The sequence below is a fragment of the Piliocolobus tephrosceles genome, chromosome 2, assembly GCF_002776525.5.
Source record: "Piliocolobus tephrosceles isolate RC106 chromosome 2, ASM277652v3, whole genome shotgun sequence".
Lineage (NCBI taxonomy): Eukaryota > Metazoa > Chordata > Mammalia > Primates > Cercopithecidae > Piliocolobus > Piliocolobus tephrosceles.
This window is the reverse complement of record NC_045435.1, coordinates 162,924,139-162,942,914: the sequence shown is the minus strand read 5'-3', so window position 1 is coordinate 162,942,914 and position 18,776 is coordinate 162,924,139. Positions and strand designations below refer to the sequence as shown.

General features: G+C 44.1%; 1 protein-coding gene across 1 annotated transcript in view; it reads right to left on the bottom strand.

Annotated features, from left to right (window-relative positions):
- CLSTN2 (calsyntenin 2) overlaps positions 1-18,776 on the bottom strand; it is a 637,108-nt gene that overhangs the window by 12,032 nt on the left and 606,300 nt on the right. Inside the window, exon 10 of the mRNA XM_023192121.1 lies at positions 6,918-7,084. Within this exon, the coding sequence (XP_023047889.1) occupies positions 6,918-7,084 (167 nt within the window). The remainder of the gene's footprint in view (positions 1-6,917; positions 7,085-18,776) is intronic.

Here is an 18,776-nt window from a genome sequence, read left to right as displayed (position 1 = left end):
ATTCTTATAAATATATAATCAGTGAATATAGATTTCCATTTTTCTTCTTTCTTATATCCAAACTATCTCATTACATAATGTATCACACTTTATTTTTTACTTGGCTCATATCTTGGAGCTTTTTCTGTATCAGTACATGACAAGCTTCCTTATTCTTTTTTAGTAGCTGTATAAGTATTCCATTGTATAGATAAACTGTAATCTTTAAAACCAGTTTCCTAGTATGGACATTTGGGTTATTTCTAATCTTTTACTGACAATGTTAGAATAAATAATCTTGTGCAAACACATCTGTAGGATACATCACTACAAGTGAAATTGCTAGGTCAAAGAGTATATGCACTTTTAACTTGGATAAATGTTGCCAACTTCTTCATTGCTAGAGATTATATCAATGCTTACTCCTTCCACCAGGGTATGAATGCAGCTTCTCTCAATTCCTCAGCAACACAGTATGCCATCAGATGTCAGGACTTTTGCCAATCTGTTAATGATAAATGCCATCTTAGTGTAGTTTTAATGTATATTTTTCTTAGTATGAGGAGCTGAGTATATCTTTTCATAGGTTTAAGGAAAAATGTATATTAACTTTTCCCTGATCTGACTTGAATGTCTTGGTGTTCTGTTCTGTGTCTGGACTGAAACAGGAGTTGGATGTCTCATGAGCACTATTGGTGACACGGAACCACCTAAATCCCTTGCATGGTGTCCCCTAGCCAATAGGATTGATAGCTCAATCTTTGTCACCTTTGATCATCACATGTGTGTTTCATTGTTACCTACTCATAAGGCCTCCCAGCTTCTCTCATTTTGGTTCCCACTGGACTTTGGTGCCTTTCTCCTACAGCACTTACAAAATGGTAACACCACTATTACAGTACAGTGGACAGCAGCCCATGAGCACAGAGATTGTATCCTCTTATCTCTGAATGAGCCTCTTATCCCTGAATCCCAGAACTTAGCCTTAGTGTTCTAAAATACCCTGTTAGATGAATGAGTGAAGGGTCTCCAGCCTACATTGTACTCACTATCATCTCCTGTCACTCCCCAAAGGGACTTCTTTCTTTTACTTGTCTTTTTAGTGAAGCTCTGTGGGAGTCATTATCAGTACTCACCAAACCCTGTCCTCCTTTCCTTCCTAGGCATTGCGGAGGCTACTCTTCTCAGCCACCTTGTGCCACAGGTGGCCAGAGTCACATGACTACCTCTGGCCAATGGGCAGGAGAGGAAGTGAGGTATCATACTTCTGAGCTGAGGCAGTGAAACACCCTGTAAGATGCTCGAGCCTCTTTTTTTCCTCCACTTCAGTGGCTTGCAGCATTCTATGCAGAAACCCCACCCCACCTCACTAGCTGAGTATAGGAGAAAACTAAACTTGTCATGTTAAGCCAGCGAGGCTTGAGGTTTGGGGATCATATGCTACTGTAACAGCTTAGCCTGTTTGGGAAAATTTAGCACGTCCCAGGCCTGATTCTCACTTCCCCAAGGTCGTAAGGCATCTTTAAAAGAGCATGGGCTTTGTGGACTGTAATATTCCAGTTCTAGTACAAAGCACCACTTTGGAGTATTTCCTTTCCCCTCTGAGACTTCATTTCCTCATTTAAATAATGGTGAAATTAATATCTACCTGTGTGGGTCTTAAATGAAATTATATATATATATAAAGTTTCTAGCACTTACAAGATATTAAATATATGATAGTTTGGATGATCATTCTTACTATTGTAATTATGCCAGCACTGAGTCTTTGTGCCCAGCCTTCACTGCTCTTGTGTCCTTGTGACACGATTCTCTTCTGTCCTTCCAAGTCCTGAGGAGCGCTGTCTCTCTGAGCCGTGACATCTGGCCATGAGCACCACTCACTGGGGCTAGATCCTGGAGCCCCCAGGCATATGCATGGTTGATGCCACAGTCAGTGTCTGAGTTGGCATCTCTCTTGCCTGGAAGGCCTCACCAGCTTAGAGTGCTTATTCCTGGAGCTGCCTCACACTAGTGAGTCATGATTAGTTCTGAAGTATTCGCAAGTCATCAGTTTCAGATTTGAGAAGACTCAAGGTCCTTGTTCTACAAATACCATCTGTGTTTTAAAAGGTTTTTCTGCCCCTCTTCTCCAGCCTTGTCCCCTGCACCATCCTCCTGTAGCAGAGTCTTGTGCTGTTACTATCTGTCTGTCTGTCTGCATCCTCCAGCAGATTGTGAGCACCTCAAGGGCAGGGGCTACTGACTTCCTCAGCATCTCTGCAGGGTCTAGCACATGAAAAGCATGAGGTAGATGACAGGTATGCAGTGGAGGCTGGTCTCTGAGCCTCACATGAGGGCTGCATAGGAAAATCAAGAGGTTCTTCTAGAGGGACGGATAAGCAGTATTCTGTGGCAATCAGCAGAGGGCACAATCCCTCTGCAGCCACATGGAGAGAGACCAGGAGAGAGAGGGTGTTGGATCTCAGTTAATACCCTGGTCTGTGCCACAGCATTGGGAGGTCTGTCACAGAGCATGAAGGTGGGCACTGGCCTAGCCAGCAGCATAGTTCTTGCAGGGTCAATAAAACCTCCAGAGCAGGTTTTGGGTGTTTTTTTTTTTTTTTTTTTTTTTTAACTGTGGTATTCCCAGCTCTGTGAGTGGGTGTCTGATTAAACAGGGGACCTCTTTGTACTTGCCTCTGTACCAGGGCAGGAGATGGTGGCAAGCTAGGGGCCCCAGCAAAGGGTGACATTGCTCACTCACCCTTGGGTATCTGTGCTGTGACCATAGCCTTTCATTGAGCCAAGAAGGTGCTAGACAGCCCTTGCAGAATGGTCTTCTTATTAGGGGCTTTTCTTAGAGGTTTGACTGGCATCTCTAGCACCCCAGCAGGCTGGACCATCAGGGAAGTCCCTGATCAAAGCCCTGGCCTGATCCTTGAGAGCAGGCTGGCTATGACCTGACAGGAACCCTGCTGCTCCCTCTGACACCTGCCTGCCCATGGTCCATATTAAGTAAATACCAGAGTCAAAATTTGGACTCTGATTTTTCTGACTTACAGATTCAGCTGAACCATTTCTGTGACTGGGGCCAGATGAAGATTTGCCACTTTAGAAGTTCTTCTGTCACAAAAGGGAACTGTGATTTGTTGAGAGTCTTTTAGGTTTGCTAGGATATATTATGTATATACTAAAATATATAATATATACTTAAATATATAAAATATATATTATATATAGATAAATATATATTTAGATATATAATTAAATTCTTATAATATCACTACAAGATAAATGATATTATTTTATACACAAGAGATTTGGGCTTAAAGGATTAATGTGTCTTGCGCAAGGTAACCCAGCTAATAAATAATCAGTTGACAGAAAAAGACATAAACACCTAAACATGATTACTAGGTGGCCTCTGATGTGGCCTCTACCTAACTCTCTGGCACCTTCAACCTTTTTCCTCCTGCAGTGATCTGAACCTAGGAGTGTCTAGTTCTAAAGTTCTTGCTCTTTCCCACTCTTCCACATGATGGAGATGACAAATTGGCAGGGGTTGTGCTATGTAAATCAGAACAGAGTATTACTCAGGAATGTGGTGATTCCACAGTATCTTATACGGATACAATACAGCAGCCACTAAAGCATTTTAGGACTCTAGCCATGCTGGAGAAATATTCATAAATAGGCATGATTCAGAAGACAGGTAAAGCAAGAAACATGGGCTGGTCCCTGTGAGCAGACAGAGAATTTCCTTAATCACAAAAGGGCCTCACTTCCCTCGACCAGCCAGAGAGGTGGGAGGAGGGCAGTAACTGGCAAATAAAATAATAGTCATTATTCAGAAATGACATGAGGGGTAAAGGGAGGCAGGAAAGGAAGGACATTTGTTTTAATGATTTGAAGAATGTCTTCTAATCTGAGTTGCTGGTATGGAAGAAAGAGCATGAACTGATTTTGGACAAATCCCTGAGCCCCAGTCCCCTTAGTTTTGAAATGGGGTCATAGTATTTAATTTGTTGTGAGAAGTAGGGATAATGAACATAAAATAGCCCCCAGTGGGTGCTCTGTAAATTGGGCATCTTATTAACTTCTCAAACGGTGCTCTAGTTCTTACCAGCCACGCCCTAGGAATGGAAGAGGATCATTTGCAGTGACTTGGTTATAAACGGGGAGTGTCCTGAAAAGTCAGATTAGCCTCCTCAGTCCCCACAGGTTTTTGTGCCACTTATTTCAGCACCTCTTCTTTTCACAGGCTATGATGACTCTGTAGAAATTGCTATGGTTCTTAAATTTATAATTTTAAAAAGGCATGACTTTTGAGCCCAGCATCTTTGTGTTTTTGCTCTATGGTGCCCAGTACCCTGAAACTGTGCCTGCCTGGAACAGTTCAGAGCAGAGAAGATCTATGCAGATGCAAAGAGTAAATTTAGAATAAAAAAAGAGAAGACACTAGGAGGATAGATTTTTGCATCACTGGGTTGACAAAACTCTAAGGAAGCAACACAAACAGTACGTCAAGACTGGCCTTTCCCATATGAGATAGTCTTTTGAGCTTGTGCCAATGACAAGTGATTAGCTACTGAGAACAACTATGTGTATCTAATCCATGCTAAATGTTGTTCTGGAAAGTCAATCTTGCCTTGCCATGACTTTTGTACTCCTCCCATCTTCCCCAGTCTCCAGAGTGAGCATCCTAAACCCCACATATGCTGAGATCATGCTTCCTTGCCTGAGTCTTCAGTGGTTCCCCACTGTTGACAGAAAAAAAAGAAAAAACATAAACACCTAAACACGGTTAATAGAAAGCCTCTGATGTGGCCTCTGCCTACCTCTCTGGCACCTTCCACCTTTTTCCTCCTTCAGTTTGGGACTCATAACACTGGCTTTGTTGAAGTTCTAGTGAATACTGTGCTATTCCTCAGCCCTCTTTCATCACTCACATTTTTGGATCTGCCTGGAATGACTTCCCTCTTTCCCATCCCCTCTCCACCCCTGCCTTTTTCCTAGCTGGTTCCTACCTATTCTTCAACATTCTACTCAGGCCTCATCTCCTCATCCAAGGAGCCTTCCTGGACTGCCATTCTCCAAGGTGCTGGATCTCTGGATTGGGACCGAATCTACTCATCACTAACTCTGGGATCTTATGCAAGTTCCCACCTCCCTCAGTCTTTCGTTCCTCATGTACAAAATGGGAGTATTTACGGTACCTTTGTCATGAGAGTGTTCTGGGAATCAATACCCATAAAACTTTTAGAACAAATAGTGTCTGACACTTGGGAGACCCTCAGTAAATGTTAGTGTTCATAATCATTGTGGTAGTCATCGACTGGATTACAAATGTCTGCTTGGGTCACAGAGTTCCTCAGGCCATTTCTTTTCACATCTCAGAGCCCAGCCTATAACAGAATACTAGCATGTCCATGGAATGATTATGGAAGTGGCTACAATTTAAAGAATATTCTCAGACCACCAGCTTTTCCAAGGGTATCCAGCACCAGAGCGTGACTAGCAGTAGGCTACTGATCTAGAAATTTCTGTTGGAGTGGTGACTCCCTGTCCAGGAGAGGCAGGCCCAGGGCAGGGCAGAGCTGCCCATGGGCAGTGCTGGGTCAGGGATGTTAGGCCAGCTGAGAAACCTCTGCTTTTGTCATATTCTCTGGGGAAATGACCAAGGACAGAAATCCTCACAGCTGCTGGGGCTTCATGGGGCTGTCCTGGGCTCCAGGAGGCACAGGCTGGTCTGTTCCAACTTCCAGAGGAGGCCAAGGGCCTGTCTTTTCACACTGGGGTCCACTATGATTGAGTGGGAGCTACAGTGATATTGGCTCTGCTCTTTATTCAGGACCTCGTGGGCTGGCACCACCATGTGCTCACTCTGTAAGTCCAGGTGAGGTTAGAAAGTGACCCTGGCTGTCAGGGTGCTTGCTGAGGCCACAGTCAGTCACATCCCTCCCTGCACCCTTCAGGAGGAGCTTCTCTCAAATGAGAAAATGAGAGAAGCTTCAGTCAGGAGAAGCTTTGCTTCTCTGAGATCATTTGAATATTTCTATTTTGCATAAACAATACAAATCATGCAAAAAATTGTTTTGTATAAACAATAACAATCATGAACTCTTCATGTTTTTTCTTCTTCTTCTTTTTTTTTTTTTTTTTAAGATGGAGTCTCGCTCTATTGTCCAGGCTCGCGTGCAGTGGTGCGATCTTGGCTCACTGCAACCTCCGCCTCCTGAGTTCAAATGATTGTCCTGCCTGAGCCTCCTGAGTAGCTGGGATTACAGGTGCATGCCACCACGCCTGGCTAATTTTTGTATTTTCAGTACAGATGAGGTTTCACCATGTTGGTCAGGCTGGTCTCAAACTCCTGACCTTGTAATCCACCTGCCTCAGCCTCCCAAAGTGCTGGGACTATAGGTGTGAGCCATGAGCCACCACGCCGGCCCATGTTTCTTGGGCCTTGAAGCAACAATGTAAGACAGAATGACCTCCATACCTGCTTTCTAATTTTACCCCACCCAGGTTTTCACTTTCTTTTTAATTTGTATTTTACAAGGTCCTAAGTTTTTGTTTACTTTTTATGCTTTTGAAATGCATCCTTGTATCCTTCAGTTCCTTTAGCCAAATAAACAACAGAGCAGCTAACTAACGCGCAAATGAAATACAACAACTTCCTCCAGGTGGATATTGAACATGTGCCTGCTTTTGTGTAGTGGACTGACATACACAAGGGCTTGATCTAGGAGTTTCGGAAGATGGCAGGAGAAGTCCATTGTGGAAGTCATGGTTACTAATCTCCCCCTGGACGCCCCATCTTGTGGCCGCACCTTTGCCATGGACTCATTTCTGTGTAACGTTCCAGGAAGCTCCATTTCCCGGCGCGTACTGGCACTGCGCAGGCTGGGCATCATGAATCACTGTCTTATTGGGGGTGATGCCAGCTCCTGCCTTACCTTTATTCCTTGGCCAAGGCTTTCCAAGGAATTAATATCCAGCCCTTCCTTGCAGGCCTGCAGGCAGGAGATCACCTTCTGGCTTTCCATTTTGCCAGGGCGGATAGTGAGACTGGCCAGGCTTCCATGAAAGAACTGAGCAAACCGCGGTTTGGTGACTTCTCCTCCTGAAAAAACAAACAGCATCATTTGCCCTGTGGAGACTGGGTAGGAAACAGTACCTCAAGGCACCACTTGCCCATGCAGCTGAAGACGCCTTGACTGTCCCCTGGACCTGAGCTTTTCCTTCTGAGTGATGAACACAGTAGCCAGAATCTCAGTAAGAAGTTATATGCTGCGAATACCCTGGCGTTCCCTGGCAGCGCCAGATTTAGGAATCCTGGCATTTCTGAATTTTAAAGTTTATTTTCAAGGGCACACTGTCTTAGGAGACTGGAGGGCTCTAGTGAGTGAAAATAGGGAGAAGGGAGCTGTCATTGATTAAACTCCAGGCCTGCTTTGTGCCAGTCTCTCTGCCAGGGACTTCATCTGAATAAGCCTGCAAGGATGTGGTGGCATTGTTTTCACCTGGCAGGTGCAGAGCCCTGAGACTCAAAAACGTTAAGGTGCTTGCTCCAGGACATAGAGCTAAACACTGGAGTTGGAGCTCTAGTTCTGGTCTGAACTCAAAGCTGGCGTTTGCTTCCCTACATTCCACTGAGAGCTTGGCATGTGACTGAGGAGTACTAGAAATGCTGCATTTATGAGCTCTGGCTTTCTCACAATGTGTTGATTTCACATATGCTTAAATTCAAGGCCTTTGACATAAGAGGACTTCCCTGATTCCTGTGCTTCTATCTTTGGCTTTCTTCTCATTGCCTGCTTTCTGTCATACTCCCTCCTGGTTGTGCTGAGTCCTGTGGGAGCTCAGGTCCCCTTTTACCTGTGGGCAAGTGTTCCAAGTGCTTGTGTTGCAATGCCAGCTTGGAATCCACTCCCTCCTCTTTTCTCCCTGTTTTTCCAAATCGGATCTCTGAGGTCCATTTGAAGCCTCACCTCTCCTAGGAGACCTTCCTCACTGACTTTGCTGAGCACAGGCTCCTTCCATCTCTGAGCAACCTTCCCAGCCTGGATCTTGTACTACTGTTTGTTCACAGAAGAGCAACACATAGAAAAGATGGGCCTGGGTTGAATTCTAGCTTTGCTAGTTTCCTGGGAAGATTTCATAAGCTCTCTGGGCCTCTGTTTGCTCCTAGGGCACACTTCTGGGTTTTGCCTCCAGGTTCTCCTGGGCTCTCTTGGTGGCTCCTTCAGCTTCCCCAATGCCTGGCTCTTGCACCACCTGGCCAGCAGCTTCCCCAGCCCTCTTTGCTGCCAGCAGTTGCTAACAGAGTGTGCTCCAGTGAGACACCTTCTGTGATAGTCTTCTCTGGCTCCCTACAGGCCAGATTTCCAACACATGACACCCCAGCGACTTCTCTGCTATTCTTCAAGTTACGCTGTGCCAACCAAGTCTAGACCTCAGCTTGGGGGTGGGCTGGCTTTTTCTGGGGTGCTCTACTTCAGCCCTGAGGGTAGTGGATGGTCCTTACATATTCTATTCCTATTTTCTTTAGAGTTCTCTTTAGAGTTCTTACCCACTAATCCTAGGTTACTCCAATCCCTATATTTATAATTTTTAAAAAGGGTTTTCTGTTGAAATTACAGTTTTCTCTCTCCTGTTTGAATCCAGATCCATATACCTTCCACGTCTGCCCATATGTCTTTGTTTAAACCCATTCCTCTTTACACTGAGACACCAACCCTAAATAGCTTAGATTGGGCAAATCTCACAGTTCTTCAAGGCCCCGTAAGCCTCCTGTTTCCTGATGCTCATGGAAACCCTCCATGATCCCCCTCTGCCCACCATGTGTCTCCCTTTATCCCTGAGTCCCCTTCCCTGCATAGCCTCTCCCTGCCTGGAGCCTGCCCCCTCCCCACCCTGAGCCTTGGAACATTCATTTTAACATACCCCTCACCACCTGGCATTGTTAGCTAATGGTTTGCATGTAGGTGTTTATGTCTTCAGTAGCCTAAAATATGGTGGTTTTTAGCCTTGGCCACACATTTTAATCATTTGGAGAGCCTTAAAAAGACAAACTGATGCCTGGTGCTGGGTCACATCCCCAGGGATTCTGACTTAACTGGTATGGGGAGTTTTAAAAGCTTCTCAGGTGAATTGAATGTGAAGTCAAGGTTAAGAACCACTGGGCTATAGCTTCTTGTGGGGTTGGGCCTCTTGAGCCCTCCTCTTGTGATCTCTATCCTTTGTGCCACCTGCAGGCTTACTCTTGTCACTCTGTGCACACTGTTATAATTTATTAGTTTGAGTCTTTCCCTCCTGGATGGCAGGGATCACTTATGCATTATTCATTTTAATGAAGATAATACTGAGCAAGTGTTAGGGGCTGAGTGCTGCAACAGGCACTTTGCATAAGTCGGCTCATTTATTCCTGTCAACAACACCGGGCATCTTGCAATTTCCTGGCATCCTGCACCATGCCTGGCACATAGCAGATGTTTTGTAATTGTTTGCTTGAACTGAAGGAGATGGTGAGTTAAATATCAGCAGAGTGGTGGGCACTGGTTGTCTTTCCAATATCCATCTCACTCCTCCCTTCTTGCTAAAGGCAGCCCTAAAGTTTAGGGTATTGACTTGAGTTCCAGAGACAGACTCTCTTTAGTTCAAGCTAATTAGATTATTCCATCCCTGCTGCACCCGCTATTGATTGAGGGGTGGACCTGGAACCCAGGATGAAGCCATCACCTGGCATTCAATAAGCCACAGGAATTGATCCAGAAGAATCATGAGAACAAATTGAGGCCAGTACCATGAAATGAGTTGATTGTCAACCTCTGTATAAAAAGCGTCCATTTTTCCTCTTCTGAAATTTTCTGGAACAAACTCTTGCTCTCTTTCCTGGACTCAGTTCTGGGAAGATGGGAGGCCAGCTGTTGCAGCTATCTTGCCAGCAGACTGGTGATAACCAAGGCCCTGCATGGAGAAGGGCAGTGCCAGGAGAGCCCCAGCAGGGAAGAGCAGAGCATGAGCTGCCCTGCTCCCTGCTCTGCCTTGGGACGTTCTCAGCCTGGAGTGCCACTCATCCATCTTTATGGTTTGAGCCATTTTGACCAACAGTGTTATTACTTGCCACCCAAAGCATCTTCACTTTGAATATAAAGGATAAGTTTCTTTTGAGGTGCTCAGTTTACAAAAAGCTCTAAACAGATTTGGCTTTGAGGAATTAGTTGAGATGGCCCATGGCTATGGGGACACTAACTGGGGTCTTCTGATTTAAATCCTCAGTGCCGCCATGCATAAAGTGCTCCTTCAAGCCATTAGCATGTTCCTGTCCCAGCAAAGGGGCATCTCTGTTGATCTGCAGGCGGAGGGTGTGAGCCTGTGTGTGACTAGTGGAGCTGCCCCTTTCCAGGGCATCCGGTTGGTGATCTCTTCTTAGCCTCCTCCTCCTTGGAACAGCAAATCCAACAACAACTACTATCATTTACTGGGCATACAATATGTACCCAACACCATGTGACATCCTCAGCATACATCATCTCATGGAATTTTCATAAAACTGCTGGGAGGTAGATACTCATTCTATAGTGATAGATGAACAAATTTAGGCTTAGAGAGGGGAAGTAGGTGACCAAAAGCCACACCGGTAGGAAGTGGTAAAGTGTATGTTCCTATAATGTGAATACATCCATCCATGCACAGGACCAGCCGAGGTTTCCTGGTGGTGCCAGGCAACCAGGCCTAGAATGAGACTGAGAGAAAGCCCATTAGGATCTATCCTGTAGCCCTCTTCAACTGGTCACTCAGCAGCTTTAGCCTCAAAGGCCAAACTTTGTGACTGTCTTGAATGCTAAGGCAGTTTCCTACAAGCCATCTTCTCTCAGCAAAATACACTCAGGTTCTATATTTTTGACTCAAGAATATCAGATGTGTGATGCACTCTATTTATCAGTGACAAGGCTCCAGGAAATTGATTCAATGAGCATTTTTCAATAGGAGGCCAGTATAAAATTTGAAATATATTTCCACTCGGGTGGTTGTGAAGCAGGATTTAAAAAAAATAAAAGATGCATTGAAAAAATCTTTCCTTTGAATATCTAGGGTGTCTGCATAGGCCACGTGACTCCTCTGTTGGTTAACAATTAGACATAAACATGCTTATGAATCATCTTAAAATAACCTCATTTTTTCCATAAAGAATCTTCCTTAAGTGTTTGCAAACATGATTTTGGATTTCTGATGCTAGATCTGCACCCATTTTTAAAGCATTTTCTGTATGACTAGCCTTCTGTTAGATTCAGTTAATTTAAGATGTGAACCATGGTCTTCAGGAGCTTACATTCATTTGAGAGAATAACATATAGACACCAAAAATAAAATAGAAATATGAGTAAATTGCCAGTATGATAGATGTTCTAAGGCAGGATATGATTCATTTCCAAACAATTGATATAGGCAATGTGTCCAACAGGTAAGAGGGAAAAAAATAACCATCATTTGTTAGGCCCTTGAAACATGACAAGTTCTTTCACATGCTATTTTATTTAATCCTTAAGCAGAGGGATAGTATGTTTGAAGTCTTAGCTTCTGTTCTTTTACTTTTTCCCTAGTTGTTTCTTCTACCTTACGTTCCATCTAAATACAGCCTGGCTTTGAGCTCATTGTCGCAGGGAGGGTCATGGCAGACAGAAGAGTAGAAGGGGCCTAGAGCTGAGTCTCTGCTTGGTGTGGTTTCCAGAAGCCTAAACCATGAGGAGGGTGGAGGAGATCTGGGTATAGATTAACCTTTGGGGAAACACAGAAGAAGAGAATCTGGCCTCCCCCCAGAGTCATAAAGGAAACCCCAGACATGGGGGTGGGTGTGGCTGTGGCAGGGAAACAGAGAAGACATCCGAGGTACAGAGCGGAGACACCTGAAGCCTGCTTCCTGGACTGAGCCCTGGCAGGGGTGTGTGTGATGCCAGCAAGGAATGCTGGCCCGGTACAGCTGGGCAGATGGACCACGGATGTTTCTACAGAGGAAGAATGAGAAGCAGCGGAAATATTTGTGTGCCCCTAAGTAAGGCGATCCCAAGACAGCTGCCAGTTCTGAGACCATTAGTGACTGAGAATCAAAACAGGTGGGCACAATTTCCACAATGCGTGGAAAGGTTCCTGGAGGCCCTGCTGAAAACTCTAGCACCATATAAATCTCTCTGCAATCAGCCAGCACCCTACAGAAATTGAAGAAATGTAAATTAGCAGTGGTTAAATCTCCCCCACTCAGGTGGACTGGGGGCTTGAACTGAAACCAGGCTGGATGTGAAAAAGACAATTTTTAAATTTGTGCATTGAGATTCTTATCTGCCACACTTAAAATTTTTATAGGTGAGGTTTTCAAAGTTAGATAATTTGACCAAAGCCACATAACCAGAAATGAGTGAAACCAAGATTCAAACTCAGGTGTTGCTTGCTCCCAAGCCTTTGGCCTACATGCCAGACAATGAGATGTGGCTGGGAGGGCTCAAGGGGGAATTTCTTGGAGGGGGATGGGTCGGGACTGACTCAGTGCTGGGGGAAAATGTTCGATTATACTGGGTTCTGTGGATACAGAATGGCTTCAGCAGCAACTCCCAGAAACTGGTGTCAAGGTTGCTGGAATACATGGTAGTCTTAAAAAACAGTTGTATTTAGCAAATACAATTTAATGTAGCCTATCTTATTCTGAGTCAGAGTTTGCATCAGAAATGAAGAGCTACACGCTCATTCCCCCAGATTCCTTTTATCATGCTCACACACGATAAATACAGCTTTTGAACCAGTATGTCCACTCTCTTCTAAGTATATTTTGAGGTAAAAATATGCACGCATCTCTGTAGTGTGAACATGCTAAGTCTCTTCCTGTTCAAAGTGTGTTCAGGATCCTGCTGGTCTTTCCAGTTGCCATTCCCATAGCTATTTAATCTGAGAAACTCATGGAAAGGACTGGGGACCATGTATCCTCTTGCTGGGGTTGGATGCTGCTCTGTGTATGGCTGGTTCCTGGGGATGCCCCTTGATGAACACAATTTCATGGATGCTTGGGTGTCAATTTTAAGCAATGCAAATAACGAGACCATCTGAAATCTTGCTTTCTCTCATTTCCTCATTTCAGTGATGTAGATACCTACGGAATGCAAAGACTAAGTGAAGTGTGTAATAGACCCCTATAAGTGCAGCTTTAAAACTCTGTCCAGACAATCCCGGGAGATGCTCACACAGCTGTAGGCTGCAGGTGGCTTGTGGGGACAGATGATCTGTCATCATGGCTGGCCATGGCACACTCCCAGCAGGCTTTCTCAACCCTTTCATTTTTATGAATCCACCTCTGCAGGCTTTCCAGCACATATTTATATAGCATTACAGTGAACGAAACATACAACTTAGCGATGACTACAAATGTCAGCTCTCTGGGGTTGAGAACCCAAATTCATGGAGTTGGAAGGGCTTTCATTTATCATCCAGAATGTTGTTTTGTTTTTCACATGAAGGAACTAAGGGCCTGAGAAAGGAAGATGCTGACTTCAAAGACCTAGAGCAAATAAGCAGCAGTAGGAAACAGTGATACTGTTTCCAGATATGATTCACTGAACTTTAAACTTGATTTTAATCTCTATCATCTTCAAACCAGATGTGCCGCCATGTCAAATTGACTCTAGGACCTAAAACAATTTTTTCTTGATTTTTAATATAGACAGTGTTAGGAGACATCTTTTTAGTTACCTCTGTGTGTGCCAGAACATGGGCCACATACCTTTGTCAAAATAGCCTCAAGAATAGGTTAAAATTTAACAGACATTAATTATCAGCCTTCTATAGATGCTGAAGTTGAGGAAAGCAGAGGAGAGGATCTCTCAGAGCGGCTAGCCCTTGCCCCTTGCAAACTCTTGACCTAATAGGAAGAACTGCGTTAGTAACTCCAATAAGATGTTTCACAGAGTGAGTTCTATGTCTGCATAAGATTGAGGAACTTGAATCAAACACATTGCTTTCCTGGAGTGCTTTTGAGAGCCTTTAATAAGTGAACATGCACTGTGACTCTCGAATATGGTGGTTTAGGAATGGCTTATCCTATTTCCCCAACTTGACCTTGGCCTCTTTGTGAAAGGGTATCCTGTAGGACTGGAGCTTCATGAAGAACTCCTTGGAAAATGCGACCTGAATGTAAGGCAGACTATGCTAGCATGTGCCTCTTTCTTCCAGCGGCAGACACACTAGGGATTCAGTATAATTTCAATGCAGACTTTATTAAGAGAAGTTTGTACTAAATTAGACCAAGCTTATTAAATGAAGGCATGCACTCCAAGCGTCTGTACTAATGCTATTGTCTGGCAGAAAAAAATGACCTGAAAATGTGCAGCCACATGATCTCAGGACCACATGAGGCTCCAATTTCCCTATACCCACGAATCATTCGTTAGTGAAACTCTCAGGGGTTATTTCTGCCTTCTTATCCATTTTTGATCGTTCCTATTCTTTGCTTTGGCTTCTCCCAAAAGCCACGATGAAGATTCTGCATCTGTCTCTTTACAGGCTCTAATATTTAGAAACAGCTTCTCTACATCCTGCTGCCTTATTTGTTAAGTAGAGGGTAGGATTCAGCAAGACCAGGATCCAGAGAAAGTCTTCCTTATCTAAGACTAGAGGGAGGTATCATAGTAGGAGTAGGCAAGACTAGACACTCTAGGAAGGTCACAGCCCACGACACTGGAGGAGAGTCCCCTGGCAGAGACAGGGGCTGAGGCAATCACTAGAGTGGAGTCACAGGTAGCCTACCCTGAGATGAGATCACCAAGGATAGATGAGGATTAGGCAAGGAGCAGGGTGGCAGCTTTTTGAGAAAGTGCCTAGAACTGTAGTTCTTCAAACATGCTTAGCCATTTCATTAACGGCTAACACAAAATAGGTAAAACAGAGTTGCTCTGGTCGTGGCATGGGGAGAGATGCCCCGGACTTCCCCATGCTGCAGCATCTTTAAGGCACTGGTCTGGCACAACCGGCAACCTACCTGACTCACTCCCTTGCACAGCTGGGTTATAGTACCTGGGTGATCAGGCCCAGTTTAGAGGTCCAGGATTGAGGCAGATGTGAGTATACAATTTTTACTGTTTATGAATAGAACTTGAATTTTTGTTCTTAGAAATGGGATAATTAGGACATCTAAGGAAAAGGACAAATTAATTTAGTCTTTTAAATGATCTTTTCCCTTGTGACCCATAGAGAAATAAGGAACCTGGTATTTGTCTAAAGCCAGGAGCAGCTGACTCAGCACTAGGTGAGCTCAGCCATGGGAGAGGGTCTGACTCCATCCTGAGAGTTCTGTGTCATCCTGGACACAGAAATCATAGCAAGGGGATGTGCATTAGCCACAGCTACACAGAGGAAGGGGGCCTCTTTTGTGATGCTAGGTTCATCCCGACTGTATAAGCCTTTCCCTACAATCAAGAGATGCCACATGCTCTAGGCCTTTCTGGTAACATTTCTTAAGTGTAAATGAAGTCTCATTTTTTTTAATTGCTAGAATAAATACTAATGGAAATGAAGTTTCAGTGATTATTTTGGCTTTCAAATTGGCTAATAGGATGAGTTGTCTAATTGGGGCTGCAGAACACTGTCCAGCCACAGTGCTAGAGCCAGTTCCCAGGAGATCCCAACAAGCAGCTGCTATCAAACCATTTTCTATTCCCATTGTTAAAGCCTCATTGGAAATTTCACAAATGGGAGCTAGTTCCCTTGCCAACCTCAAAAGCACCTGAAACACTCCCCACAACTGCAAGCCCAAAGGCAATTAGAGGTTCAGACAGAGAGCTTATACTATGTATCTAAGTGGACTTCAGAAGGTTTAGAAGCATGCAGAGATAAGGGCTGCATCATAGGCCATTAATTTTCCAGCATCATGAAAGATCTTTTGATATTTTCATCCAAGAAAAAAATGTGACTTCAAGGAGGATGTGAATATTTGTGGGAATCCAAGGTCTTTAACAAAGCAGTGTGGTGTCCCAGGGTTTGGTCTCATCTCCTTTTCCCAGATTCCACTCCTTGTGGTTCACGTACATTCCAGTGATAAGGAACCCTGAATACACGTACGCCAAACTTCCCTGCCGCAGCATATGGTGTGGCCTCCCTTACCTTCCTGGTGACCTGTGAGACTTTCTATAAAGCCCAATTTTAAAGATCTTAAGCATTTTTCTTCTGCTGAAATCTTCCCATGGCCCAAACCACTGCATGATCAGGTTCCTACCTACATCTCAAGCCCCACCTTCCAATATCTGTCTTCTATTTTCCAGCTTCATTTACCTTCCTGACCATCAGTGAACCTGTGAGGTCAGGGTCTATACTTGAGGGTTGGTCCTGAGGAAGGAGAAAAAAGTCAGTGCATGGAAGGAGCCATGGGAAAGCCAGGGCCACAGAAGCTAGAGCATGTTATGGTCTTGCAGATTGTCTGCAGTGTTGGTCTTAGATGAGAGGCTCAGAGAAGGTTGTGGAGGGGAGGACAGGGAGATGTTCTAAAATTTACACAATCATTCAAGCAAAACATGCAAGCACACTAGATATGCCTAGCATCTAGTCCTTACAGGAATTCTGTGAGGTGGGTCTTACTCTTATTTCATAGATTAAAAATAAAATACAAGCTCCAGGAAGTTAAGGATACTGCTGGGTCCATACAGCTATTAGATGGCAAGGCTGGGATTTGATTTGAGGTCACTTTTTTTTTAACCCCAAAACTGAAACTCTTTTATTGTTCCTTGGTGGGTCACTTAGGTTTTACATACTAAAAGATTAGCAAGGAGAATGCAGCATTCTTGTGTGTTTTTAAAAATTTATTACAGGGTTGTCATATGTCTCCGGAGTTAAAGGGTTTGTAGCATTTGTATCAGTACACATTAGCTCCTGCCTTTATCCAAACATAATTACATAAGCAAAATGACCAATTAGCAATAGAGGGCAGTGAGATGCAGTGAAAAGAGCATAGGCATTGAAGGCTTGAGGTTGGGCATATTCAACTGAGTGACTTTGGGTAAACTCATCTCTGAGCCTCAGTTTCCTTATCTACAAATTGTGACAGATAACATTTTCTTTCAGAACTGTAAACACCCCATGTGTATAAAGGGCCTCCTTGCAATGCCAGCTTTTAAGGTTTCCACAAGGAAACAACAGAAGGCACTTTTGCTCACAGTTAATTGACCAAAGCAAGTCCCATGACCACACCTAACTCTAAGGAAGATCAGTCCTAGCATGTATCTAGAAAAAGGACCAAAAACACTTGGTGAACATTCTTGTCGTCATTCTTTCTACTACATTCTTTGAAAGTCAATGTATACTTGGGTTTCCTGTTTGAGATCATTTTTGTGGAATGGCTTTTAAATAAACTGTAATGATGTATAATAGTAGAGCTGCTATTTATAGAGTGACAATGTCCTCTTCAGATGTGGCCTAGGAGGATACTAAGGAAGGAAACATCTTCCAGGGAATGGAATAAAGGGCCACAAATATTTCCCACCCTAAGGGAGGGGTCCTTATAACATCTGCCCCAAGGGATTTCAGAATTGCTATGGACCAAAGACTGCTGTATTTCTCCCTCTTAGTGAAAGAGTTTTCTGGTTGGTCTGCCTCATTCTACTGTTGTATGGTATTTGTGCATGTGCACATACGCAGATGCATGAATGTGTGTGTGTTGGTGGGGAGGGCATGGTGATTGCATTGGTGGAAAGTAATTTGTCCTACTAGTATATAGGTCTCCACATCAAGTGCAGCTACATCTTGGCCTGCTGTAGTACATCTCACCCTAATGAAGAGATCACTAGGAATCACTCGGAAAACTTGGACATTGAGCCTGGAACCAGTAAGAAGTGAGAATTTGGGCATGGCCCATTTAAGGAAAGATAGGAGTATTTTCCATGTGGGAAAGAGAGCCAAACAAAATACCTGTTGACCTGGTGGATAGACTGTGGCATTCATCAATGTTAATGCAATATTTTCAATTTTTCTTCTAGATACAGTATAGATTTCAGTTTCCTGCCCTGATGTAGTTAGATGTGGCCTTCTGACTTGCTTTGTCCAATAGAATACGAATAAAAATGATTGGCATCACTTGCAAGTGGAAGCTTTAAGAGTTTGTGCATGATTTGCCATGTTTTCTTTTCCTCTTGCTATGTATCCAGCCATGCAATGTGGCTGCTCTGTCTGTTGACTGCAGGTAAGGCAGAAAAGAGCTCTCACTGATTTTCAGTAAATACGAAGTGAAAATTATTTTAGGAACTGAGAGTTGGGGCTTGTCATTGCAGTGCAACTTAGCTTATTCTTATTGATTTTACTTCCTTATAAAACCACATTTTATTTTGTGGGGCTACTTCCCCACTCTGGGGACATGCCTCGGCCTCCCAAAGTGCTGGGATTACAGGTAGGAGCCACTGCGCCTGACTGGCATATTCTTATACTATAGCCCGCCTCTATCCCCAGCACCTCATGGTGAAGAGTCAAAGTCACAAATCTTGGTAATTGCACACTGGGGTGACAGGGATTCAAATGTGGCTTCTGAGGGGCTCTTGAGAAGAAGCATGGTAACACGGAAGGGGACATGATTAGGGCAGTGTTTTCTTAGGGGCATTATCCAGTCTATGTTCCATAACAGGCTGGTTGGAGTGTCTGGCTGGGGCAGTAAGCCACACCAGGGGGCCATTTCTCTAGCATAGTTGTGTTCAGTGTTACTGATTTCTGTGCAACCTCTGAGTCACTGCCCTGCTCTACTAAATAGTTCCATGAACTCTTGCCAGGTGACACGGTCTACCTGGCAATCTGGG